Genomic DNA, 27,772 nt, shown 5'->3' with positions numbered 1-27,772 from the left:
AGTAGTTTTTTTCTCTGTACATTTCACCCCTTTTTGCTTTGTTTTGCATAATGCAAACGCTGGGAAATTAACTGGGCGGAAAAGGTAGCAAAAGGGCTCCGTTCATAGGTTAGATAAGCCAGGGATTAGCATAGTCTTTTGTTATGCTCTGGCCTTCCTATTAAAAACTTTATTTCGAACTTAAGCGCCGGCGGAAAAGGTTTTAAGAAAGATTTGCTGAGCTGCTAAAGAGCAACTTTGGCGCAGCATTGCTGAAACTGAAATCGCGGTTAATCTACAAATGGATGGCTTTTGGGGCGCCATTCCGCAATCTCAATTGCTCAAATTGATCGGAGCCTTCTGCAATACTCACCACCCCCGCAATCGAAAGAAAATCCATTTTCCACTCGCTTTCCACGCCCAACACCCCAGCGAACCATTCAGGAACACTTGCGAAAGCGCACAATCTTTATTTGCTAACCGCAGACCAACTCTCGAGTATTTGCTGCTAGCAATCTGTCAATCGCAAGGACATAAATTTCAATTTTCATGCCATATCTAAACAATTTGCTGTCACCCACAAACACTCGCCCAGCAAGCGGAGCAAGATGCAAAACTTTATTCATATCGCAGCTGAAATCTATAAACGTATTTCCTATGCACTGAGAAATTCAGTCAGCAGAAAAAGCTAGATACTAGATGTCAAGTCAATCTTGAGATACGATAAGGTGCTGATAATTCGCAGGAGACTCGAAATAGTTGCATTTATTTCTGCCAGTGCATGACTTTATATATCTGCGCCACGCGAAAATTGATATGTCAGAAAATGTTGGAATATTGAAACGTTATTTAATAAAAGGCAGTCGAGGCAGCATTTGTTGCTCTTCCAGTTTGTTGTCGATTGCAACACGACAACGACGGCAACAAACAGCCCGGGGCAAAAGTTGCATGTCATCCGGAGCGAGCAACAACAAAGCGGCAGACGTTGCACCCAGCAAGTCGCAAGCTGGAAATCGAATTCCGGATCGCAGTTCGGGGAAAATATTCGGGGGGCGGGACCTCATAGACGTGTTGCATGTCCTGCTGCCAGGAGAACTTGCCACCCCCGTGGGGCAGCCAGGGGTCAGCCAGCAAGACGGCATGTCAATGTTATTTCAACAACGAAAATGAAAATAAAACACTGAGCTGGAGTGGGCATGGAATGGGAATGGAAATGGGAGTTATGGCAGTCGAAAAATCAACATGCAAGGACACAAAAAACTGCAAATGGTGGGGGAGCATCAAAAGCGATGGCAGCCAGAAGTTCTAAGTGAAAGAAAGCTGGTAGAAGAACGATCTCTGGATACCCTATGATTCAGCAGATACTAAAAGACCCTTGCAGTCGTAGGTATTGTGCTTTAAGCTTTTGAACTAAAGTTGCTGTTGTTTATATTAGGGAAACACGTAAAACGTCCATTCCTCACACACATTTATTCGGCAGAGGGAACACAACTCGTGACCAAGTGTAAGCATTCAATGTGTCCGTTGAGCACAATTCGAGGGTTAAATGTCGCATGTGGGGTTGTCCAAAAAACCAAAAAAAAAAGCAAAAAAAAGGGGCGTTGAGGGCGTGTTTACCACCGAAAGTTGCTCAACCAGGACATAATTTTTTTGGCTGCTACTCCTGTTTGTGCATATCTTTGCTGACCAGGCACAAGGACCACGCCAGGACGAAAGTTGGCTTGTGCGGTTTGGGCCCTGCGGTGATGTTCAACACCTAAAAAAGGGTTCAAACGAATGGTTGGGGGCTGGGGGCTTTTGTTTTGATTGCGCTTCATTTTCCTCGAGCCCAACGAAAAGGCGGAGCAACTTTGGCGACTTGCAGCCGAATAATTCAATTAGTAAACAGGGCGAATTGCCAGCGGCTGCGATTGCAACCGACCAGATGTGGCCCAGAGGCCTACTAATTTAGATTTAATTGCATGCCAAGGAAAGGAAAGTTGCACTCGCATATATGCCCCGTACAGCCATGCATATATGCATCTACGGGCAACTAAAACACGACGAGGAATGTAACGACATGGAAAATGCTAGAAATTTGCATAAAAGCAGCAAAGGCATTTGCCCAGCGCTTATGCAAAATGCATCAAATAGTGCTGTGTGCAGTGCATTTGGTGGAGGGGCGTTGGTTTTCTGGAGTAAGCAACTAACATCCAGTGCAGGGCTCTCTCCAGGACTCCAGGACTCCGGGACGCCAGAGCTCCAGGACCAAGACGTTGTCGAAATGCCCGAAGAAATTGCTGGGCAAACGTTTCGCCAAACTGGGTTTCACTTAACAAGCAAAATATTTGCTGCAATTTCCTTAAACATTTTCTTTTGCTTTTGGCAGACACTGCAAAAAGAGGGGTATTCTCGGGGCATGTGTGTATAACAACACACATTTTCCTGGCTACCTCCTGGGCATAGACGAGTCACAGTGGATCGGGATATGACCGATGTCATGCATCTTGAGCAATTATTTAATTCTACAATATTATTATTTAAAGAGAGCTTGGTGAAGAGATACGCCAACTTTCCGAGCCTTGCACTAATGGTTTTGGGAAATACTAGGGTATTCCAAGTTCTCCTTTCTGCCCCAGCTCTGGCCACCGATTCCTTTTCCTGTTGTTTGTGGCACTGCATAGTTTGTTGCCGCTGCTGGCGGGTCAAAAACAAAGCAAAGGCTCCCAGGAGCTGCACCACCCCACCATTTCCACCACTTCCGCCATTCCCAGCTGCTGCCCCAAAAAGTGCGAGTTCCTTCGGCGCCTTTGCAAGCGTGTGTGTTGCATACTTCGAGGGGCAGCCGGCTTAGCTGCTTTTGCATCATCAATCAAAGGCGGCAAGTATGTGTAGAGGCAGCAGCGACTCCTTAGCCCCATTGTTGTTTTAATTATAGCCCCGTTCTGAGACTTGCTAATTGTTTTAGTAGCGTACTTTTCGACATACGGCCTTTGTTGTAATCGTGTTTGTTGCTGCCACCGGCTAAGGAACTATGTTAGTCGTCCCTCGTCCTTGCAGGCCAAGTAAAGTAGAGCGGCCAATGCAATAATTAAATTTTGCCATCATTTACGTGAAAAGCAGCAGACACAGCAACAGCTGCTTGGGAAATGTGTCTTGTAGGCAAAGGCGAGGGCGGCAATAGCGGATGGGTGTCAGTGGGGCATTTAGCGATGGAGGAGCTCTCCAAATTGGACTGAATATGTACACCTAATATGTATATTCATGTTCATGCTCCTAAATGATGGCTGCCATGATTGCGTTGGTGGAAGAGGCTCTTACCAGCAAAGCAATTTAATTAAGTAGAAGGTTTTGCAGCTGAGGAAGTATCTTAGTATCTGGAAATATCTTAGATATTAGAATCTGCTATCGCTCTAGTTTAATGCAGTCGCACGAAGCTAAATTAGGTGACTCCATTTCGAGAGTCTGAAAGTACCGTGCACAATTCGAGCATATATTTCATATGTAAATTGCGAGCGAAACAACAAAACGGGCCAAGTTTTTGTGAGCATTTCCCACTGCCAGGAACCAGAAACCAGAAACCACCGTCCACAAAAAGTGAGTAAAATTAAACTTTTGTAAACGCCCCGTGTTCGTGTGCCGCAAATTGTTTCCGGGGATGTTGTCGAGAGTTCTTTGGTTGTTCTTGTTTAGTTATGAATCATAACGACGCACACCCATCGTTATAACAACGGCAGAAACAACCCGAAACAACCATAAATTGTGCCATTTTACCATTTTACTCTTCCAATCGCAGACAAGGGTGTTTGGGTGTTTGGCCATGACTCACTTCTTTTAACTTGTTTTTCCTATTGTTGTTTCCCCTCCCATTTTGCGGGGGTGTGGTGAAGTGACACTTCTTCTAATTGTTCGCAACACCCCTCGAAGTGAGTTTTGACCAGTGAAATGTTCAAGAGTCATGATGCATTCGACAGCCCAGGAAAACTTCAATTTTCCCGGTTTTTTTGTTGCCAACTTTATTTATGCTTAGGCAACTTCGACTTCTGCATATAGAGTGCCGGCAGTATAAATAATTCAGGGCGCACGGGAGAGCTCACACATTTGCATTGAGCGCTGAGCAGAAAGTTTTGTGCCCCTTGGTAAATGCATTACAATGCTGCAAGGGAGAAGCAAAATTGTGCAAGTACTTGTGGCATATACACATGCACTGGGAGAAAAGTGCCAAATGTGAAAGGAGCTAGGAACACTGCAATCTAGCGCCGTCAATCCAAAATTCATGCAGCCTTGAAGGACCAACAATAAACTGCAACACATTAAACCGTATGGCATATGAAATAGGAAACTCTGTTCCCAGTGCTTAGCTTTTACAGTCTTGTGCATATCTATTGCTGCTCCCACATGTGGGTTAGTTTGTCTGCAGGGAATCATTGCCAGCTATTGCTCCACATTTTTGGCAAATAGCATGTGTCCAATATCTGGCATACATACACGTATGTACGTTTGGATTCAGGTACGAGTAGCTGCAACTTGGCTTGGCTTCAGTTGGAGCCTTAACGGCAGCTTAGTCTCCAGCCAAGCATGCCTGACACTATGCCATCTGCAAAAACACACACTCATCCTCAGCCTCAACCTCATCCTCATCCTCCCACACAAACACTTTCATACATCGCACATCGCACATGGCGAATGCAAAGTTTTCACATTGAATTTTCCGGCGCAGCGCATCCGGTGACAAATCCTTGGACGGGCTTCCATGTCCTGCGTGTGTTTGGGTGGATGGATGAAAGTGTCAGTTATCCCAGTTACAATTCCCAGCCAGATCTATCTGCTAAAAGCGTGCAGACTTTGTAGCCGGGCTTCAGCTCAAGCTGGAAATTCAGTGAGATTTGGGAAATTAAGGTAACGCTGTTACAGCAAACTGAGTTGTGTCTAAATGAGTCTAAATAAATTTCTATTAAGGCAGTCCTTTAAAGTCTGTCATAATGCGGCTGGAGTATTTTGAATTTTAGCCAAGTTCAAGCTTAATTTCAGTGACTGCAACTACTTTTCGTGTTCGGAAACTTTGTCGAGCGTAAAATGTTACGAGGGGAATTCGCAGCGTTTTGTTTGGTCCAGAGGAGCCACAAGGATACACTTATTTGCACACGGGGACATTTGCAATTCCAGTTGGGTGGGTGATGGCTCATTAAGCAGGAGCAGCAGAGCTACAGCGGCCAGGAGTCAAGGATCTGCCAGCTGTCAGGCTACAGGCCGCTGTGTCAAATGCTAATTAAAATCAAGCGCCATTCGCTTGTTCAAACACAAATCCCATCCGGGAACAGGTAAACTGAAACTGAAATCGGTCGGCGGACAGGACACCGTGAACAGGCGCCATCATCATCATTATCCCTGTCATCGTCAACAGCAATCAAGATAAAAGATAAGTTAAATGCTGGGGGGCTTGGTATTCCTGTCTCACTTGGCTGCTGGCTTGTTTGTTTTGTAATAAAGTCCTGCCGGGTAACCACGCCCCCTCCCGCCCTGCTCCACCACGCAGCATCAAAGAAACTTGGGCTTTTTGGGGCTAGTGATTTGAACGCTTGATTGCTTTCAGTCAGGACGACGGTCGCAGGACGCAGGACGAAGTATGAGACGGCTACGTGCCGAGCACCCAGGATATGGCACTCCACCATAACAGTGTGTTCATGTTAATTTCTATCTGCCTGATTGCCGAAGCTCCCAGCTCCCAGCTCCCAGCGCCCAACTCCTCCAGCAACACGTTCGGCTCATAATTTTGGAGTGAAAATTTTCAATTAAACTTAATTGCATTAAAAGCGAAGGGTTCAATCTGTCGTTATAGTCCTTGTCCCGGTCCTGTCCTGCGTTGTCCTTGTTTTTTGTTGTGATAACGATTGGGAAAGTGCCCACCCCACTGCGCTCCTTTCATTAGTTTTTCCCCGCCCCGCCTTTTTATGGTCCTCGAAACTTTTTATGCTGCAATGCGTTTGTGTTTTTCGGTTTGGGAACTGCCGAGCGGTTTTCCACTTTTGGGGTGTTTCGTGGGGACGTGGGCCTTTCTGAAATGTGGGATAATTTAGTTTGGGCCCCGTTTTATGCCACTCATAAGTCATTAAGTTTTCCTGCCCGGCGCAATATTATTTTGAATTGTTTTCGGTGTTGATTAAAATTCATGGCGACATTATTTTTGAGCTTAATGGCGGCATGAAACCAAATTAAAATAAAAAAAGGGAAACGAGTTGTGTATTTTTGTACTATTAATATTTCAATGCATACTTTTAACAACGCAACTTTTAGTATCTTCAAATGCATAGTATCTGTACTGCATTTGCATTATTCGGCCTCAACAATATCAATGAACGTATTTCCACTCTGGTAATTCAACACCCCGATGAATAAACAGTAGGTGGTAAAAATGAGTCCCTAGAAACACACCCACTCGACTTGCAAAGCCCTTGAATGAGACAGCTAAAAAACTGAGGGATAGGACGAGGTCCTTCCGCAGTATTGGAATCCGTTTCGACACCTCCGCAGTGCCCACAAAAAGGACTTCCACTCAATCTAAGCGTTGGGCAAACATTTTTGCCGCACTTCTGCATTTTTTCCCCCTTTTTGTTCCTGTGTAAATTGCAACGCATAAATCTTTGTGACAAACAGACGAAAGCGAGTGGCAGATGAGGAGAATGAAGGACAGACTCTCAAAAACACAATAGAAGTGACGCGACAGCCATTTTTCAAAAACAAAACATGCATCACAAAACGATCCAGCACACAAAAAAAAAAAACCCAGAAAATTGGAATGAGAAGTGTGCGCAGAAGGAGCATTCCGAAAAAACACTTGATGCAGTGGAATGGGGGATTTGGGGCCCGGAGCAGAGGGAACGCATGATTGTCTTAATGGCTTCGACATGTTTGCAAAACGACTGTCAAAAGCAGGCAATGTGGAATGGCAATGGCAATGGCATTGGGCTGGTCGGCCAAGATGGAAATGGAAAGGAGCTGTTGGAGCTGATGGAACGATGCTGAATCTGAGGTTGGAAGCCGGCAAAGGCGTCGTCACAGCCACACCCACCGCCGCCAGGACATGGCATCAAATCACAGGATCTGCGTTCACAGTTCCGCTTCAGTCACTCAAAGTCTGCTTTCCCATCGATTCTGGGCTGTGTCTTTTCGATTTCTCGCTCGTCTTCGCTTTGAGTGTCGCATCTGTTGGAACGCTTAGAGATGGGAGTCGAAACTGCTTTAATCGATTGTCCGCATCGCCACTGAATTTGCACTTAATTTAAATTAATATTAATTGTTCCGGCTAACCTCCACTTTTAATAACTGCTTGGACATCTCAATTAGAGATGTCAGTCGAAACTTTAACCAATTTTCCGCTCTGCTACTTAATTTACACTAGGTTGAATCCGGCTCGATGGACCAAGTGTTCAGCTGCAGCTGCTAAGGCGATTAGAGATGGGAGTTGAAACTACTTTTATCGACTTATTTGACTTTTATCGCCACTAAATTTACAACAAATGGAGTGCGACTCGAAGGACCAAGTATTAGTGCATGCAGTAAACGTAGAATTAATGATGTAGTACTGCAAGTATAGTAATTGTGTAAACTGAGCTGTCAACGCAACGTGACACGGTGCCATCCTTACTTGCAACACACTTGTGGTTGTCATCTGTCTTGGCTGCCTTGCCTCAACTCATTTTTTCGGCATCTCCTGCATCACAAATCTATGTTCCGACAGCAAAGTCACTCAGTCATGCAGCCGCACACTTGATGCGCCCCAAGCCAGCAGCCATCCAAATACCGAATGTCTGCCCCACAAAGTTTGTGCCCCAAACAAAAAAACACGCAGAATACACCAAGTGAAACCCAATCGCACACTTAGACATGTTCGGCCTGGCGGGCCTATCTGCACGTTGCAAATTGAATTTTTCACCTGAATGCGTTGCGGCGTGGTGGGGCATGTCTGCATGTGTAATTATCGTTATCGATATCGCTCATACGCCCAGTTGGCTGCCGGTGCGGCTGACAAACTCTGACAAGTTGCGTTAAACTGTTGGCGTGGGGCAGGCATTTAACCCTCGTTAAGCAAAATCGAAATTAACGCCGCCACATTCGTCCTGCTCCTCGGCCATGTGAAAAAGGACACTTTTAATGCTCCCTGTTTTGAGCTCTGCCTATGAAGTTATTAAAAGTAAATTAGGGTTGCTAACCAGCAGAAACCGAAACCGAAACCAGTTTTCCTCCTTTCTCATGGGTGGGTGGATATATCTGAAGCCCACCCACGCTCCTTTCAACAATCCTCCCGTTCCTCGCAGTCCTTTATCCTTTTTCGGTGTTTAGGGTTGCGTGCCTTTGACGCATTTCAGTTGGCTTTTGTTTTGCTTGTGTTGTGTCTGCGACTGGTTTTACTTCGAGTTCCCAGGGTCCTTGTTGTGTTTTCTGCTTAGCTTAATTGTCAACAGGGGAATTTTTAAAACTATGCCATAGTTTTTGGGGACTTATGCTGCCAACTTTCAATTATTTTCAGATTTGTTAAACTAAGACATACGCTGCCAGCAAGTCATGTCCTGTTGAAATTGATTTTTAATTGGCAGGGTATTTTAAGTGCTCTGGGCTACGTGTCAATCATCGTCTGTTTGAAAATGCAATCGGGTTATATGGCTCTATGAATTATTCAGAAGTTGGGGTTAACCCACTGGAAGTGGGTTAGCGAATCGGTTTAATGATGATTTAAAAGGCCCTGTCCATATTTGAGTCCTTACTATTTAATCGATGTACACGATTGCTCAAATTTCGAATACAAGAGTCATTTTCCACTTTATTTAATGATGGGGCCTGCTCGATATATCCCCCGGTATCTTATCCGACTGGATTCCCAACCAATCAGTCGCTAAACTGAAGAGTGAGCACAAGATTGCGTCCTTACAAAGCCGCAGAAAGGAGGCGGAGGGGCGTGGCACCAGCACATACACAGCTGCACACCTTTGAAGTGCAACAGAGAGCCGCGAGCCAAAGTTGAAAAGTGCGCTTGTTAACATTCCTTAATTGCTGTTGTTGTCACTGCCGCGGGCCAACAGCCGCTGAGGAGTGAAAGAGAGGGGCGGCCAGGTGCAAGAGAGAGGGGTTGACTGGCGAGAAGGGGAACGGGAAAGGGAGAGGCAGAAGGATCCGCGGCAAGGATGTCGACGGCGACAATGACGAGTGCAATTATACAAAAACTACTTAGGCGCGCATCCTGCCTGTGAGGAGGGGCAGGGGGCGGTAAAGGAATAAGAGGGGGAGAGGGGAAGTTGGCGTGAAAGAGACGCCAGCAGGCGGGGCGAAAGAGAGGGGCGATCGGAATAGCAGCTCCTGGCTGCCGTCGTTGCAACAAAATTGAAAGAAAATTCACTTTCGCGTTTGTAAATTTGTCAACATCCTTGAGAAAAGCAGCGGAGAATGAAGAAGAAAATAGCTCGGGGCGCTGGCGGTGACAAGTGCAGGATGCAGGCCACAATGCAATTTCAGTTAAGTCTCTTATAATAGGAAACTCAAGCACTTTGGCTCACAAACAGCAGCAGGAGCGTTAACGGCAGCGGGAAGCGGGCGGGGGATATAACACTGACAGAATTTGGGCTGCAATAATACAGATTTTACTGAGCAATATTTAATGATATCACTACCAAAGACTCCAAAAGACTCCTTGAGAAACTAACCTATTTGTCATCACCTAGCCCCCAAAAAAAGGCACATTTCTCGCAGTGCATTGTCAGTCATTGTGTTGCCTAACTACATTTGTCATTAAGTCAATAAGCGCATTGTGCCTAAATGCACATAAAATAAAGCCCACAATGGAGAGCCGAGCAAAGCCATAAAACGAGCCAGGACCTAAGAACCTAAGGAGAAAGGAGAAAGGAAACCGGGGAGGTGAAAGGACCTATCTGAGAGGAAGGATCCATCTCATGTGCTGCCGACAAAGCCGATTTATGCCCAATTGGATTTGCTGCTAAGAGCCGCAATTCATGTTTTTATGACCGGATGCCTATTACCCGAAAACCCAGAAACGGAGCGAAAGTTGTGCCGTCTTCTTTTTAATAAATATAAAATGTCCTGACTGCCTGCCATACAAAAGGTAAGTCAACAAAAGAGCGGCCTGGAATGGAATGGAATGCTTAGCTTAGGCCATTGATAAGCAGCTTGGACACGGGTCAGCAGGCATGTCCTTTTCATTTCAAACCATTTCTTTTCTTTTCTCATATCAACAATATCCCTGTCGTCGGCCTTTCATTCGATTTGCTTGTTAAAAAGCTCAAATTTTATGGCCTCCCCCGACTTCTTGGCTGGGGCAACAAGTCAGTTTATCGATTTGCCGGGAAAGGACAATGAAATGGGCTCGGCTACAATCTGCTGTCCTGGCAATTTTCGGGCGTTCATCATCGGGCAGCTTTGACATTGATAAATTATGCAGCCTACTCGGATATTTCCGGCGCAACAAATGGTGAAGTCGAAGAGTGTGGCTGCGATTTTCCTCGGCGAAGTCAAAGGCAATGAGTTGGCAGAAATTATAAGTCATAAAAAGGCGGCGAAAGGGTTAACAAATGGCATTTAAAGTTTAAGTGCCCCAGAGATGAAGCCGCTTAGGGATTGCGCTTGATAAGAGTTTTCGACTTCAAATTTAATGGAGTTACATATTTCCAGAGGGGCACAAAACGTGGAGCATATTTAAGCAGCTGGGCGAGAAAAAGCTGCTAATATTTATGCAAAAATGCTACAGAAAATATTGCCTAAATGTAGCGATTAATATTTCCCTTCCTTTGCACACTCAACTGAAACTGTAATGGCCCCATTATTCATAAACTTGTGCGGCGAATGAAGTCCTTCAATTAAAAACTTCATTCTTGATTACTGCAGCTCCGTTTATTTAGCCAATCCAAATGCACTGAAGGGAAAACTTTCGTGCCCCCTTCAATTTGAGTTTGTCAGCTGTACTCTCTGCCAGCAGCACTCAATTTTTTTAATTTTTTCCATTTCAGCCTTCCATTTGCTGCACTTGAAATTATAACCTACATTTAACATTTTCCGCACTCCGGCTTACAAAAAACATAAAAAGGGACCTTCTTGGTGGAAAGCTGCTTACGCCAACGCCCTGCAATTTTCATTGCTGAATTGACAACTTTGACATAATTGACTGCCAGGACCAAGACACCAAAGGACCCAGAATGCGAGGATGTAAAAACCGAGAAATAAATAAATAAATTGCAACAACCCATAAACACTGCAAGTTCTTAAGCAGCTGAATGCAGGAACACAAAGCATAAAAATCCACTAAAAGCCCGGAAAACCAGAAAAGCGACCTGGGCAGAAAGAAAATCACAATATAAAAAGCTGGCCAGGAAGGCGACGGACCTGTCAGGCTGGCCACCGCCGACTATTTTTATAACAATTTAATTATATTATGAACTAAAGCGTTTTTCTTCCGCATTTTGGGGTCGCCATCTTCATTAGCACATTAAAATGTCAATGACACTTGGTCCGCAGACCCTTTTCCCGCATTTCCCGGCCAAAGGGTAAGTATTTGAAAAATGCGCGAGGAATGCGGACAACCAGTTGTTTGGCGGAATGGATGGATGGGATGGCTGGATGGATGGTGGTGCCCAGCCATCATCACTGACCGCATGGCATTCTTATTTTTTCCACACTTTTTACCGCCGCCCTCGCAGTGCTTTATGATTACTTGACGGCGTCGCAAGCTGGCAGATTGGTGGAAATGGTGGAAATGGGGCTGGAAAATATCAAAGTTGTCGTAAAAAATGTGCTCGACACTTGTTTACGTCGTCATATTCGCGCACTCTACTTTCAAGGGGATACAGTCGGTTGTCATGGCTTTGGAAAAGGGTTGAACAAGTTGTTTGGCTAACTAAATATCACAACATGTAATATTATACAAGAAAACGTTATATATACTGTGGATTTTAACAAAATATTCATAAATATTCCGGCTTAGGCCGAACTAGATCGTTTGAATTTTAAGTTAAACTTCATTCTCTCCCCAAGTTTAAGCAATTGTTCCACTGAATCCTCTCGAGCATACAGCTCCACATTGGACCTATAGTTCCATAGTGATAGTATTGTTTTGGTGGCTTTGGCTGATAACCAATCCCACAACACGCTTTCCGAAAACTTTTCCGCTTCGCACCGAGAGCATGAAAGTTTCGCATTGTTTCATTATGGAAAACCCCTGCTTTGCATCCGTGTTTCTGCCAGTGCTATTTTTTGCTCTCCTCCATTTTTAATGGGGAACTGGAGCACTTTAAAGTTTTGATGGCCTCCAAGCGCCTTGGCAGCTGCTTTAGAGCCGCGTTTACTATGGCAATTCATTAGGCTCAATTGCCCCGCTCCGAGATGTTGTTATTTTCATTATTGTTTTTATGTTGTTGCAGTTTTCGTTACCCGCTGTTCCTTTGTTGTTGCCCCACTTCGGATAATAATGGAGTGAATTATGTTTTCCCATGGCAAACACTCCAACTCAGCGGGGGCATAGGATTAGCATTGGGCGACACAAAACATCGACGTCGACATCGAGAAATCGCTTAATTAAGTTAATCAAAATATGGCGATTATGGGCTCGCTCTGAATGGAGTCCTGCATGTCCTTTGTGGGCATTGTTTGCCTAGTGCGTTTGCACCAGCAAGCAAATAAACAAGTGTCCTGTGTGTTTTTGTGCGCATCTCTTCTATTTGTATTATGACAGCCGTTCAATTGATGCTGAAATTAATTAAAATTTTCCCTCGCATGTTCGTGTGCTTGTGTGCCTGCCACAGGACTATCTGCCTGGATTGTCCTTTGGCCCAAGGCTAAGATAAATTACAATTTGCCAGGACGTTGTGAATACAACTGGAAACTGGTAATTGCTTTGCATGGAAATTGTGTGTGTAAGAGCAGTGGGAGTTGGCTAAAATAAATATTCGACTAGCTAATGGGTTTTATACTAAGCCAAATATTTTTGCACAGTCTTGTTGTTTCATTTGTCTAATTCGGTTGTAGTTTCAACTAATGCAAGTTATTTCTATATGTTGATATATTCAATCAAGTATATTAGTTACTATTATTTACTGTAGAAATTGTTCCTTGTCAATTACCACTGTGCTCGATAAACAGACAAGTAAATACTGTATCCTCACCCGGCTGACTGTCAATTTCTGAAATATTTCTATATTTAATGGACTCCAAATTAATTCCATATTACTTTATTACTGGGCGACCGGGTCCTTCTCCCTCAAGGAATAAATACCTTCGTCCTTTCAATTAACTCGAGTCTGGCCAAATAATAATACCTATTCTCTTGGCACCGACCCGAAGTCGCAAAAGAGCAAAGCTCGAGCAGGTCCTTTGAGTTTGTGGCAGGAAAGTCTTAAAGGCAGCCGGTGGGGCTCGCCCCTGCATCTAAAATAATTTAACCCTTTTTCTCCTTTCTTTTAAAGTAATTTAATGCCTCAGTTACGAGGGAAGCCCACACATTCCGCAGAGAGACGCAAGTTGCCCGTCTGCCATTGATGCCGCAGGCTAAGGGGCAAGAATAGATTCGGTGCTGCATGGGGAATATTTCGTGGCACTTATCAAAGGCAGCAACAATTTAGGTTAAACACTCATTAATATTCCGGTCTGCCAAACTTTTTCCTACTACTCCGTGCGGATGGCCCTGTTTTTGCCAAATAAATTTATGCCCTTTGCCTTCGCTGGCCGCCAGGCACAAGGGCCAAATACAAGACAACCGATCCGAGTCCTTCCTCGAATCCCAGCCAAATAAATAAGCACACGCACATGCCGAGCCGAGCCGAGCACACAGGCAAAAACACACAGAAGAAATTAATTTTGCGTAGCCTACTTTCCTGGGGCCGTCCAAAAATGAGCGAAGACAAAACGAAACCGAAACCGAAACCAAAACCAAAACAAGCCGCCCAGCAATTTCGCAGGGAAATGATAATTGCCTGGTAACGCAGTCTACAAAATGCATAATTTATAAATTAAGCAAACTTGGGCCGAGTTGGGAAACGAAAAGTATGGCACAGCCAGTTGGCAAAGGATGTATCGGATATGGCAAAATATTGTATCTATATCTAAAGAGCTGGGAAAAGACCATAACAATTAAGCGCTTTTACTGAATTGTAATCCATATTTGGGTGCTGAAACACCGACAGAATACAGAGGTACGCGTAATTCACCCAAAGGAAAATCGCTGGCCGAAAGTATTTAATTTTCTTTCATTGGACACACCGCACACGCAGCAAGGCAGCCAACCCACTAAAATGCCAATATATTTTTTGCTCGAATTTATTGCATACTTTGCAGCGCAGCGAGGAACTGCGCGAGCAGGACGGGTGTACAAGGACACGCGTGTTGTCGGGATTTATTTATTTACTCCGCCATATCCTTCATCCTGCACTGGCGGATTTTGTGCGCTGATAAAAATTTGACATGCCAAAAGGGGGCAGCTGCCAGGACAAGAAGCTCGGTGGGGATAATGGGTGGCCCGAAGAGGATGTAACAACAAAATGACAGGATATTATTCAATTGAATTCGTTTACATGCATGAACTACATAATAAAAATGCCCCCAGCCAAAAAAGGCGATCCGAGCGTAAAAAACGCAAATTGCACAGCGGCAACATATACATACGTGCTACCTCCCAAAAATATGAATAATCTTTTGTATCATTTGTGACCAGGCCGCAATGCTTTTTGTGGGCTCCACCATCAACTGCTTTTTGGGGCAAGGTGTGGGAAGCCGCTTATTAAATGCGCATATTTTATGCAACAAAAGCAGGCCGCATGAGTAATGCCCCTGAGTACTCACTTGTATTCAGACCCACGACTCGAATTCATACTCATTTCGGTTAGTTAGGCAGCCCGAGGGAACTCGGCGGCTTGTTTCTCGTTTCTTGGCAGAACATTTTCCACTAATTTGCTGGGCTGAAAGCAGCGGAAATTGTTTTGCGTCTGGCACAAAAGTTGTGCACATGCGAATTCCCATTTGATGGCTACAACTTAATGGTGAGATAAGCAAGAGTTATGAATTATAGTTGGCAAAAGTTTTCGGGAGGAAGTAATCAATGCATTAGGCATAGGCTTGTTTGGGCGGATGGAGCGATTCGGGAAATGCCTTAAGTTATCTGCCAGTTTAGGCCAATAAATGCAAATCAGGAAATATGCTAATCTGCAGCTAAAGTTTGCTAGCGATTAGGATGAGTGATTCACTCCGATTGCAGATATTAGGCCAAATTGTTCGCACAATAAGTCCAATCAAACTGAGTCCTCTACTTAAAATATTATGTATAAATTGTATTTTAGCTCCCCTTTGTGCAAAGGCTCTAGATTTAGGGTGGCTCCCTCAGCTGTCAGCAGGACCTTGTCTACTAACTCGGAGTATTTATCTTTCTGGACAAGTCTGTCTCTGGAATGCAGGCGCCCAGACAAGCGTCCGTATCAATAAAGCAGCATTCAGGTGAATCCAAGCCTGACATCCGACATCCTGGGAATCCTTGGGACGAGCCATTCAACACCTGTCGGCAATCATCATAAATATGCCAGGCTCCCAAACATCTCGGCCAAGTGAGTCGAGTCGGATGAGTTAAATGCAACTCATTACGGATCGCATTTGTATGGCAAAATGTCGTGCATTCACGAGCTGGCACTTCTGTCTCTGTTGAGCAATTTTCTATGGAATATTTGCAATTGCAGGCCGGCTGAATTGCACTTGAATTGCACCAGTCTCCGCTTTTCATTCGCATCCAAATCCACATCAGCCACATCAGCCACCCGCCGGGAACCCACTGGGAACCCAGAGCTTGTGGCAGCTGCACAAACAGAGAATGCCAGGCAAACGGCCGAGAGGAAGGAAGTAGGGAAGTCCCTGACCAGGATGGGTTTTTTGCACCAGTTTTATATTTTTATGCGAGCTTACCTTGTGCATGGGTCCACTTGAGCAGGAAAACGATGAATACGAAACGTAAATCCATTTTACAATTTTTTACAGTATTTCGCCTTAAGATAAACTGGCTAAAAAGCGGAGCACGAGCACTATTTGCCCAGCCAACTCCAGACACACACACAAATGCACACCGACACACCCACGCGAGGGGATATATAGATATAGATATATATATTTATATATATTTATATTCGAGTTGCTTGATTTTTACCCGACTTCCATTCGCACACAATTCGCAACACTTCCCCTGCAGTTTAGGAGTTTACAATGTATGTTGCGGCCACAGTGCTTCCGCTTCCTTTTGGCCAGGCCAAATTTGGCCAAAATCTGGCCGTCGCATGTCCGCAGTGTCAATTAGCTGATTTCCGAGCGATTCCGCACTTCGTTTGTTTATGTTTGCTGCCAATGCAGTGTGCTGGCCAAACAACTGGCGGCCAAAAAGCTCGACACGCGCTCACTTTCAGCTCGATAACCGTTGGCGGCAGTAACCAAAACTCAACTGAACGGCGTCCCACGGCCAACTTGATATGGGGTTCCTCAGATCCGGCGACCGGGAACAGTCCGCAGCCATGTTCGCTGGGTGGTGAGTTCCGGGCTTCGGAGCAGCTCGGCCGGTTCGTGGCCAGTTCGCCTGGGGAAGTCGGCGGAGGCGGAACTTTCGGAGTGGATTCCTGCAGGGAATCAGCTGTTTCCGCGGGGAAAGCTCGGGAAAACGAAAAGTAATAGAATTCCGTTGGGCACTTGGCTGATAAGGCAGTGCCATCATATCACAATCTATATTGTGCGTGATGATACTAAAGATACTAAGATACACAATCTATATTGTGTGATGATACTAAAGATACTAAGATACTAAAGATACGAAAGGGCAATCCTTCAATTTGCAGTTCAATCCCTTTTTTAATTTCAATAAATTTGAAGTATATATACAAAGTTGAAGGTATGGAATTGGCTAGCCAACATTTTAGTTTCTGGTCCCAGGCAGGTTTGTTTATCATCGCAGTTCCGAGCATAAACATTTGTTGCTGAATCCTGCCGGCAAAAGTGGTGAGTCTGCGCACTGGCCAAATAAACAACATTTTCGGAGTTGCCACCGGAATTCCTTCGCTCTCTGAATGCTTACAACAGTTGAGAGAGAAATATATTCACTGAATGAGAGCCGGAAAAGTAGCGAGTAAGTTTGAACATTTCGAAATGGCCGTTAAATTCCAATGCAATTGTTATATTCAGTAAGCTACATACCCTTTAAAATGTGGCTACAGTAAAGTCCTTTAAGCTTCTGCTTACAGATATGGCAAGACTGAAACCCAAGGCTGTGCTAATATTTTAATTAATCACCAATCATTCTACATATTCATTACTGCTCTGTTTTCACTGGGGCACTAGGCATTTAAACTCCTGCCAGCCCGCATTTGAGGGCAATCTGCTGAATCGAACCAAACATCAGTGGCATAGTTAATTAGGATCCTGGCAGCCGACATCGTCTTTCACCTGCTGATTCCTGTCGTCCTCAGGCACCGCAATCAAAATTAGCTCAGTGGCTTGCGGTGCCGATGCACTTGGCTCCCCACGCCCTAGGAGTGCCCACCACAACATTCCCTCGGCCCCGTTCTAGATCGCATAAACAACAATTAAAACGCTACAAATTGCACACACACACACACCCACAGACATCCTTCAAAGGATGTGGCCCTAGCTTTTCAGTCCGGTAAGTATCCTCCTTTGGCCGCTCCCCGCTGTTTTTCTCTTTCTTCAATTATTTGCGATTATTAGCAGGAGGCACTCGGCGGAAAAGCAGGAGGATGGGAGGGTGGCTGAGTTCGAGGTGGATGCTTCAAAATCCATGTTAATTGCTATTTTGCTCCCATTGGCTTTAAAAATCCTTGCAAGAAAACTAACAACCTGGGGGTCAGATTTTCCTGATTTGCCATTCATTCTACAGCCAGCCAACGGACAATAACAACTCTGTGGGAATATCCTTGCTGCTCCCCTAGTTCACTTTCCTCTGCCTTACTCGTGGGAAATGGGGAAATGGGAAAGCAGGAAGAGGGAAAAGGAAAAGCGGAGAACAGAAGCGAAAGACGCGGGGAGTGAGAAATTACAGTGACGACCCAGTAAAGTAAGTTCCGAAGATAAACTGCAATCGAAGGACGTTGACTGAATGATAAATTACACTTGACAATGGCACCCCCACATGCGTGTGTGTGGAGTCCTGGACAGGACTCCACTTTTTCCCGCAGCTGGCCTTCTTGTGCTCGTTTGTCATAAGTTTACTTTTAATATAAAAGTTTGCTCGCTTTGCTGATGTTGAAAAGTGATCATCGTGATAATTACACGGCCATAATGATGCGGCTGCCGCACAGTGGGTCGAAAGCAGCATATATTATAATCGCATAATTATATATTAAATATTATATATTAGCATAAATTAAAATCTTAAGGACAATTATAGATATTTAACTGAACTTTTAATTTAGTTCGAAACGCGTTTATTGGATGGCAGATGAGCCGTCTGTCATAAAAAGTAGGGAGCACTTCCTCCGCATTCCTTGACACCCCGGCGGCCACCGTGGTTGCGGACGTCAAGCTGGGTCCGTCCGTCAGGGGGCGCCACTGCCGCCGTGCCCCAAGATTTATGTGCTCATGTGGTCAGAGAAGCGAAGGACGTTTTCGGATGCTTGAGTGCCAAGGAGCTCGAGTGTGTTTGTCAGTTGGGTGGGGGATGGTGGAGGGTGGTGGTTGCCCGCGGGGGCGGGGTAATTATGACGGTTGTGGGTGGCAGCTGCTGCTGCTGCTCGAGGAGCGGTAGCCCAGTTCCACTCATTAAGGATATCCGTGCAGGAAAACAATGCCAAAGCCAGCACTCACCCGCACACAAAAGCCGTTACAGTGTAGCCGCAAAAGGGAGACGGCATCCAGTTTTCCCGCCACTCCCCCCCTCCCTCGCCCGCGTTTTCCCCGCTTTTCCTGCCGCCTTTCCCTCACGTAATGCATTTAGTGGCTGCGGTTTTTGAGCTCTCGCAGCTCGAATTGTTTGCTCTTTGGCCTCGCCTCGCCCCCAGACAAAACAATACAAATTTATTTTGCGCCACGCCCACAGAAAGGGGCTGATGGGGGAGGGCGGAAGAGATTCTTTTCAGCCAAGGCGAAGCGACGGCCCAGAACTTGAGCAGTGCACGGAAGTTCCGGTTGAGCCGGGCTCCTTCCCCTTTCGCACTCTGTCTTCCCGGCGAAAAGTTTTCAGCCGGGAATTATATCTGAAAGTTGAGCGGTGACAGGGAGTGGGCGGGATGCTGGGGGGCGTGGCAGGTCGGCGGCAAAGGAATGTGTAGCACAGCCAAAAGTGTTAATTCATTTGCCCTGGCATAATTTTATTCATTCGGGTTTGGCTCTTGAATTAAAAGTTTGGCCAGCAACTGGCATAACAAATTATAAGAAAAGTGCACGAGGTAAGTGCGACTTATTAATGTTGGCCCAAAAAACAAGTGTTAAATATGGAAACGAACTGCGGCTTAAATGCGTATATCTTGTAGTAGTTTGGCTTACAGTTTTGACTGCGCCCAAATCAAATCAGAAGTAAATCGGAATGTCCAAGGGCTCAGACAAATGATCAATGGGCGAATCACTTACTGCGACTCTGCGAGGGAAATGCAAAATGTTTTTCCACTCGCTGGCAGCCAGGATGTGGAGGAGCGCTTTTCCAACTTTGAGTGTGATTGATTGCGAGGGAAACGTAATTGAAATGCCGCCAAGTTCGGCGGAGCTGAATAGACAGTGACAAAAAGGGAAAGTTTTCACTTCGCTTCGCCTTTCCCCAGAGCCAACAGGCAGTTTTCCATGCCATTCGACTAGACGGCGAGCAGACAGTGGCTGTCATTGTGAATCCACAAGATGCATATCCTGGCGAGAAATCATAAATACAAGGTGGGGCATCGGAGAGAGTGCAAATGCGAAATCAATCCGGGAACTGGCATTAAAGATGCAACAGCCCGGGCACAATGAAAGCGAAATCCTAGCAGCACCAAGACAAATCATAAAAAAGAGAGTGGGCAGGAAATTGCCAGACATAAAATACGTCTGGTTGGGAACATCTGGGGGTTGATGCCGCCGCCACTTAACTGCAACAAATCGGCAAATAAGTGGAAAATATTGCAGGCCACAAATTGCTACGTCTTATCTCGAACTCCGCACACTTTGGCGGCAATAAGTGGCTCAAAGACAGAGAAACCAATTCCGATGACCTCTTTAAATATTAATACGCGTGCCGTGATTGCACTGGGAATTGTGATTGACTTTTTAGACCAGCCAACCCCCTTGCACGGCGCATCCTTGACAGCAGCCAAATGCACAACCCCCGAATCCTGCGAGTCCTTGAGCCAAAGCGGTGCTAAAGTCCCAGGAGATGCCATTGCCACCAGCCCAAGAAGGAACTGTGCACTTGACAATGTCTGGAAAACGGAGGGCAGATACAGTGCGCCAAAAAGGTGGCAGAGTTGTTTCGCCGCCAATTGATGGGTTTGCAAGGGCAGGGGTTTCATCAGCCCGGTTCATCCAATTGAGAACTTGGCTCATTGCACATGCAAGCCAGGCCAACTCATTTGTTTTCGCTCGGTTTTGTCAATTAGCGCGCTGAATTGGCCCGCAAAAAACACGAGTTCGATCAATTAAATGCGCATTTATTGAAATCAACGCCAAATTAGTTTCCAATAAATAGCCATTGACGAGTGCACTTGCAGCTGAATTTAAATTAGCTGGAAACAGTTGGTGCAGCAAGTAAATGATAAATAAACAGGTAATGAGTCCAACTAAACATCGCAATCTATAGAAATAGCCAAGTATAAATCGCACAGTAAGTCGCCGCCCACACTCAGCCACTTGGAGTTCTCTACGAAATGTTTAGTTTTATGATCCGCCCATGAGCACAGAGTATCTGTGGGATTTATTAAGCCTCTTTGCCTGTTTTATATCTGCCGGAATGTTTTTGCATATTCCATTAGGCCGAGGGTGGCGCCGCAGCAACAACAAACATCAACTGTCCCCGCCTCCCGGAGAATCCAGTGGAGGTCCTTGAGCCCCGGTGGGGAAATGCCCAAGGACTCAGGCCGTAGCCAGTTTTATGCCCACTTAATAGTTTTGTTTTTGTGTCTGCAGCATTGGGAGAGGCAAATGACTAACCAGAAATGTGAAGATGCCTTCGGTCAGGATATCCCTGTACGTTCACGGTCCCTGCCAAGTGTCTGGTAATTTATGGGACCGGGCGTCAAATGGCAGACGCGGCGGCTACTTGACAAACCCAACTCACAGGACTCCTGGCGCAGTGTGAGTGTGTGAGTGTGTGAGTGTGGTGGTATGTGTTTAGGTTTAAATTATATTAAACTGCCAGCGTGGCATGTGTCCCATTTCAAATGTGGAGGACTCCCAATCGAGAGCCAGGACAGGGCAGTCCAGGAATTGTTTTCATAATGTCACCGCAGGCACTGGGAAAAATTGGGTGTATATCCTTTTTGGCTTTCGCTTACTGAGTCATTAAATAGGGTAAAACCCCCGTTGCTCTAGGTGTACTATTTTTATAAGCGGCAAACAGCAGAACAGACATTTATCATTGCTTCCACTGCTCCTAATCCCGGCCAGCATTTCCATTTAGTGCACTGCAAATGTCAAAAGTTGATGCCAAAAGTTTTCAACACTTTGGCCCCAAACCGAAGGAAAACGTGGAAGATCCACCCAGCGGGGGTCGTCTAATTTAAATTGGTTTGTTTTTGTCTGCTGGCATTGCGCTTTTTCCCGCTCCAACTGCCAGGATATCTCCCTTTCACTGGTCCTCGACAATTACGACTGTCGCCCCCAAAGCTCACCTTCCACTGCCTTTTTTCCACTGGCGAAACTTTTCAGCGCTCTGGGGATTTTTGGGGGCCAGGAGCAGCAGGAGCAGCAGGAGCGGTAAACGGCAGCGTTTACTACCGCTCCGTATATGCAGTCGCACATTTCATTTTTGCCACGGCGAGCGAAATTAAAATGCTTGTTTTCACTTTATGCAAATTCTTTCTTAAAAACGACCAGAAAAAGGACGAAATCAAATGGGAGGCAGCAATCGTCAATCGACGGGCGGATATCCTGTAGTACAGGATTACAGCACTTACCCTGGAAAATTAAGTATGAATGAGGTTTAATTCAACCTATTACTATACATATATCTATGGTATAAGACACATTTTTTGTTGGCATATCTCAGCCATTAACCCCACGCGTTTACAGGGTATGAAAAAAACCCACAAGGACTGCTGAGTGCGTTAAAAACTGGAAGGAAAAAGTACAAAAAGGTGGAGCAAATAAAAATGGCGCGTATTTACGTTTGGGAATATGTAAATAAGCGTCCGTTGTATTTGTTTTCTTTAGCTTGACGTGGCATCCGCACAAAGGGGCTTTTTGGCGGAGAAGGTGTTCCATTTGGTTCGGTTTGGTTTGGATGGGCTTGGAGGGGGAAGTTTTGGGCACTCGTGGGGCTTACAAGCTATTAAAATGTCGCTGCAAGTACTTAACTGCTTGATGTTGTCAATTTAAATTAAAACCACTGCCGCAAAGTTACGGATTCCGGGATGGGGGCCAGAGCATAGACAGCCCCAAACCGAATGCGCTCCACGAGGAGTTTGGGGCGCAAATGGATGTTGCACAGGGGCATGCGTGGCGTAGCAATAAGGCGGATGGCGGGGGCAGCAAAAGTTTTCTTTATGGCTGCACTCTCGCCGGGCCTCGAATCCAAGAATCCACTGTCTATATGCTAATGGTGGTCGGATGGGCAAACTGGGAAATTAAAAAGTTCCGTCTGAGTATCTGCGAACGTCTCGTCATTAAGGAAAGTGGCTTATTACGTACATTCGTCTAAAAGTGAGTTGGCTGACAATTTGCAGCACTTGCCGTAATTGTTTCCAAAAAGTTTGGAGTACTGCTGCATTGTGTAATTGAAAGGTTTTCCTGCGGGTGACAATACATTCCAAGCAAATTGCCGCTAATAAAATGGGTGCTTTGTATGGTTCATCATTTGTTCAGTGCCACTCTCGTGTCTGTTTATGCCCATCGATAAATATAAATTATCTGAGGATCCTAAATACAAAACGAATAATGTTGCATTCTAGATTATCTCTGCTGAAGCACAGATCGGAAACACGTGCTTTTCCAATTAACTAATCCAACAAATTGGCCGATAAAAATCGCAGGATACGCCCGAATAAAAATATATGTTTACGACCAGAAGCCGGGTTGGGAACACATAAAAATATGCCAGGCCGATCTGGAGCAGCTCCAGCTACCTTACCTTATAATACGAAAAGCAGCCTGTCAACAACTGGCTCGCGCCCCGTCCCGCTCCCACCAGCCTGCTATCTCTTTCGGCGGCGTAATAAGCGATTCGGCTCGAGGCATTTTAGTGCACACACACACCACACTCACACACACCACACACACACACGTAATCGCATAAAAGCAGAGCCAGGACGTGCTCTGATTTTGTAAATAATTGCAATGACGATGCCCCTCCCAGGAACAGGACCTCGTGCGAATTCCGCAAAAACAAGCTCCGGGCGCCAAGTCGAGCCCACGACCGAGCACATGATAATATTAATAATAGTGGTAATAATCATACGCACTGTGTGCCGAGTACACACACACACACACATAGTGCACACATAGGCGGAACAAAAGAAAATCCCGCCGTCGTCTGACGCCTGCCTCTGTTTAATATGATTAATGCCCATCCGAACAGACTTGGCAAAATATTTACACGTCCTCGCGGCGCTACAAGGATTCCTTGGTGAAGTTGGCTCTCCTTTCAGCGAGCTTAGCGGGTCTTAGTCCTGGCAGGATCCACCGTAAGTGGGCTTGAATGCATTTTCCCCAGCAATTCGGGAAAAGCTGCATTACGAAAGTGGAGTTGGCTTATCAGGGAAGGTAGAATATCAGTAATATCATTTCCAGTCAGTTGTATGTTTCATTTCCCCTTTTTGTGAGCCACCAAAAGTTTACTTTGCATTCAATGAACCAGGCGAAATTTGCCTGACAATTAAACAGCTTGAGATGCCAGAAAAAAGCCGGGAAAGTTGAGAGGAAAATATTCCATTCATTCCACGGCTGCAAAGCAGAAGTTTATGCATCAAAGTTAGTTGTGTGGCGCCCCAAACTTTGTGCCACGATTTCAGTAAGCGATGCGATCCGCAAAAATAGAGCGCAGAAAAGAAACGAGATGCAAAGGAGTAGAAAGCAATTGCAAAGTTTCTGGCCAGAAAGATGAGGAGAACTTTCAGAAGGTAAATCTGTCTCCATCCTTACCATTGTGAATTTATGCCTTTTGGCTGCCAGCGAGTCGGCTGCATCAAAGGTACCACCAAAAAGTGCAAAAACAGCAGAGGGAGGAATGCAATAGCGCAGAAATTAAAGAATAATATTTTCCCAGGGCGCCCACGAAATGCAAGCGACCGTTAACGGAAAAAACGAAAAGATAAACAAGATTTTCCAGGGGTTTCCACCCCGGCAGCAGGCTCTTTAAAAACGCATAAATTGTCATTGGTACACGGGGGTGGAATCCCAGAACCACCACCCACATCTTTAAGTGTTATTCTTTGGCAACTAACCCCTATGAAAATAGCTGTGGATGGGGTCGTAATACGATATGTTTACTTAAGATGGAAGTACGGTTGACCCGAAACAGGTAAAAGGCTCTTGTCAATCAAAACGCCGACTGACAGTTGACAGCGTTTTGTTTTTAAAGGCTGCATAAATAAGCCATAAATGGGCTGATCGCAGCATTAACGCCGAAAGAATGGCCAAAAGAACAAGTGTTCGGGGGCATAAAATAAGGGAATACTTAAATAAACTTGGCCGGGGCATAAATCTGCATGCAAACCGAATGACAACATGCGTGGCACAAACAACAATTGCATCATCAAGTCGTGACGTCTGACAAATGAGCCTTAACCTCCCCATTTGCAGAGTAAAATATTGCAGGCTCACACACACACACACACACATGCAGCACTCACACACAGGCAGCCACACAGACAGACACACACTCAGGCGAATTCAAGGTACCAAATGGGTGTAACAAGAGCAAAAATGCCAGCGGCGCAGTCAGACATAAATAGCATGGAACTTCGAGATGGGAATGATATGAAAACAGTTGACAATATATAAAAAATTGGGTTTAAGCATCAGTTTAAAAATTGGGAAAGAAGTAGAGGTGTAGTTCCCAAGTTCAAAGGGCAGTAAATCCAAACTCAAATCAGTGGATGTGATTACTTATCACTACAAATATATATATGTTTTGAGATGGAAAAGATATGAAAACAGTTGATAAGACAGATTGGGTTTAAGAATCAGTTAAATAATTTAGAAAGAAATATAGGTGTAGTTCCCAAGCTCAAAGGGCAGTAAATCCAAGCTCAAATCAGTGGATGTGATTACTTATCACTACAAATGGATATGTATATTTTTGTTCGATATTTTATTTCAATGTAAGCCCTCACGCAGCCATCTCTAGCCAGAATTTCCATTTGGAGTGCAAGTTTTTTGAGCGGAACGAGATGGGGAAAAGACGTATACGCCCCGTACTCCCACAAATAAGAGTCACTGTGGAGTCAGCAAAAATTCAGACAGCCTCGGCTGCCGTCGCTTTTTATGGCAAATTGTCAGCGCTGTCGTAATTTTTAAGTTAAAAAATTGTTAAAAATTTTCGTAGCATTCATTACCATGCCGCCTGCCAGTCACTCAGTTGCCAGGGTATGTACTTGGGCATTTGGGCACTTGTGCTTGTGTGCGGGTTTCGTTCGAGTTCAGTTCAGTTCAGCGGGAGTTGCCCCTCTGTGATGTCTGCGTGTTGCACAATAATTTATTGCCGCACAATTGCAGCTGCCACACATTCCAATGCACTTGGCGCCCGAGCAGCCGCACGGAGTACGGGTTGCGGGTTGCGGGTTGCGAGTTGGCATGGCACCGGATTGGGATTCCCAGCTGGGGAGGATGGGCAGGACGGGATGGCAGTGGCAGTGGAGGTGGAGGTGGCACCCGCGGCGCTTGTAAAAGCAACTCACATTTGGCGTTGATTTCCAGCGGAGGATGCCGGCTTGTCGTGCTGTCATGGCATCCTGGATCCAGGATCCCACTCCTGCGACCAGACGTAATGTAATTTTAAATTTATACTCCCGACTAGATTAAGGAATGCATACATAGGTTCTAATGAACTCCTTCGGGCAGATTCGCCAAGATAAACGCAGCCAGATGGCGTGAAAATGCAGGAACAGCATTTAAAAATTAACCAATGCATTATGTTTTAAGCCCATTTCACTGGTATACTTTCCATGTATTAAATATTAAGTATTCGCCTGATATGGCAAATTTATTTATCAGCTGCACATATCAAGTTGATAAATATTGCACGGCGTTCGCCGCAACGCAAACTATAATCAAATGCAAATGTAATTGGATATTTTGCAAACAGTATGCGCTCGTGCGCCTGCAACTAGAAACCCACTTGGCAGCCATTAGGGATGTCTTCGATGGGGCAGAATACGTTGATGGATCGCCGGATGGCAGGGGCTTCGAGAGATTGCGGTCTGACAGTGGCTTTTGCGGTCTGGTTGCGCCTCTGCGTCCATTAGAGAACCTTGCGAAAAGTGTCAATTACAACAGATGTCAGAAACACACATGTGACATCGAAGCCCCTGGCAGTCCCGGCAATCCACCACAACTCTCCTGGCCAGAAAACTTATGCCGAGGTAATCAATAAGCCTGGCCCCACCAATTGCGTGCGGCTAATTAATAGTTGGATGGGCGCCCCGGCAAAAGGTGTCGGATACAAAACAAAGACATCGCGGGTCAAAACTGTTAACAGCCGCCTGGGCGAGAGTGGCATGGTCATTGTGCGTGTTCGAGGCCAATCAATGGCCCAAATTATGGTAATCAATTTTAATTAGAGGCCCAAGAACGCGGCCCTTCAAGCAACTCACTCAATGCTGTCCAAGCGCATCTGAATGCGAGTGAGTCGAGCTTCTGAATTTGACTGGACTGCAAGTGACGTAGTCGCAGCGCTGCTCAAAATCCGAGCATTATGTTTAGGCTTGCACTGCGAGAAAAAACGGTAAGGAAATACTGCATGTGCGCCGCTTTTCCGCAGTATCGGTACCATCTCATTACGCCCATAAAAAAGCACATGCCTTGCAGTGCACATATCCAATGGGCGGAAAAGCTGGATGGGGGGATTTTTGCTTATGTCAAAATTCGAACAATGGCCAAGTGGCTGGCCCAAAATTGAGGCTGACAGCCCTCATGGTCGCCCCCACCCCCACCCTCATCCACATCCTCATCCTCATCCTGGTCCTCATTCAAATCGAAACTGATGGACAGCCAGCCGCATCCAGTGGAGGATGGCACTCGGAAATTGAAGCTGGCTCTGCCAGAAGCATCGGCTTCAAAATTCCATTATTTGGATTAGACCAATTGTTGCTCTGAATTCGGCCATTGGAGCTCATGCTGCTTACTGAAAGCCGAAATCGTAGTTTCAGCCCGCACATTCAGTCCACGTCAGCTGCGATCAATTAGGATTAACTGCATTGAACAGACAGATAGATAGATAGATAGGTAGACAACAAATAAATTCGAATTACCTGAACCTAAATATTTAATATCACTAGTAGCTTTAACCCATGACTCGAAATAGCCACTGAAAGGATAAGCCCAAATGGAAATTCTTTTCTTCTTAGCTGCGATCGATTAGGATTAACTGCATTGAATAGATGGATAGATAGATAGATAGATAGATAGATAGATAGATAGATAGATAGATAGATAGATAGATAGATAG

At 45.4% G+C, this 27,772-nt stretch overlaps 1 protein-coding gene across 2 annotated transcripts in view; it reads right to left on the bottom strand.

Annotated features, from left to right (window-relative positions):
• The window catches only part of LOC6542225 (roundabout homolog 2), a 37,353-nt gene extending 20,896 nt beyond the window's left edge, over nucleotides 1-16,457 (bottom strand). For both annotated transcript variants that reach the window (XM_001968237.3, XM_026979114.1), the window contains exon 1: nucleotides 15,898-16,457. In XM_001968237.3, coding sequence (XP_001968273.2) covers nucleotides 15,898-15,952 — 55 coding nt within the window. In that variant the 5' untranslated portion in view covers nucleotides 15,953-16,457. The remainder of the gene's footprint in view (nucleotides 1-15,897) is intronic.
• Nucleotides 16,458-27,772: the final 11,315 nt, after the last annotated feature.

The sequence above is a fragment of the Drosophila erecta genome, unplaced genomic scaffold, assembly GCF_003286155.1.
Source record: "Drosophila erecta strain 14021-0224.00,06,07 unplaced genomic scaffold, DereRS2 tig00000055-arrow-pilon, whole genome shotgun sequence".
Lineage (NCBI taxonomy): Eukaryota > Metazoa > Arthropoda > Insecta > Diptera > Drosophilidae > Drosophila > Drosophila erecta.
The sequence above is the reverse complement of the archived record's forward strand: the minus strand, read 5'-3'. Positions and strand labels throughout refer to the sequence as shown.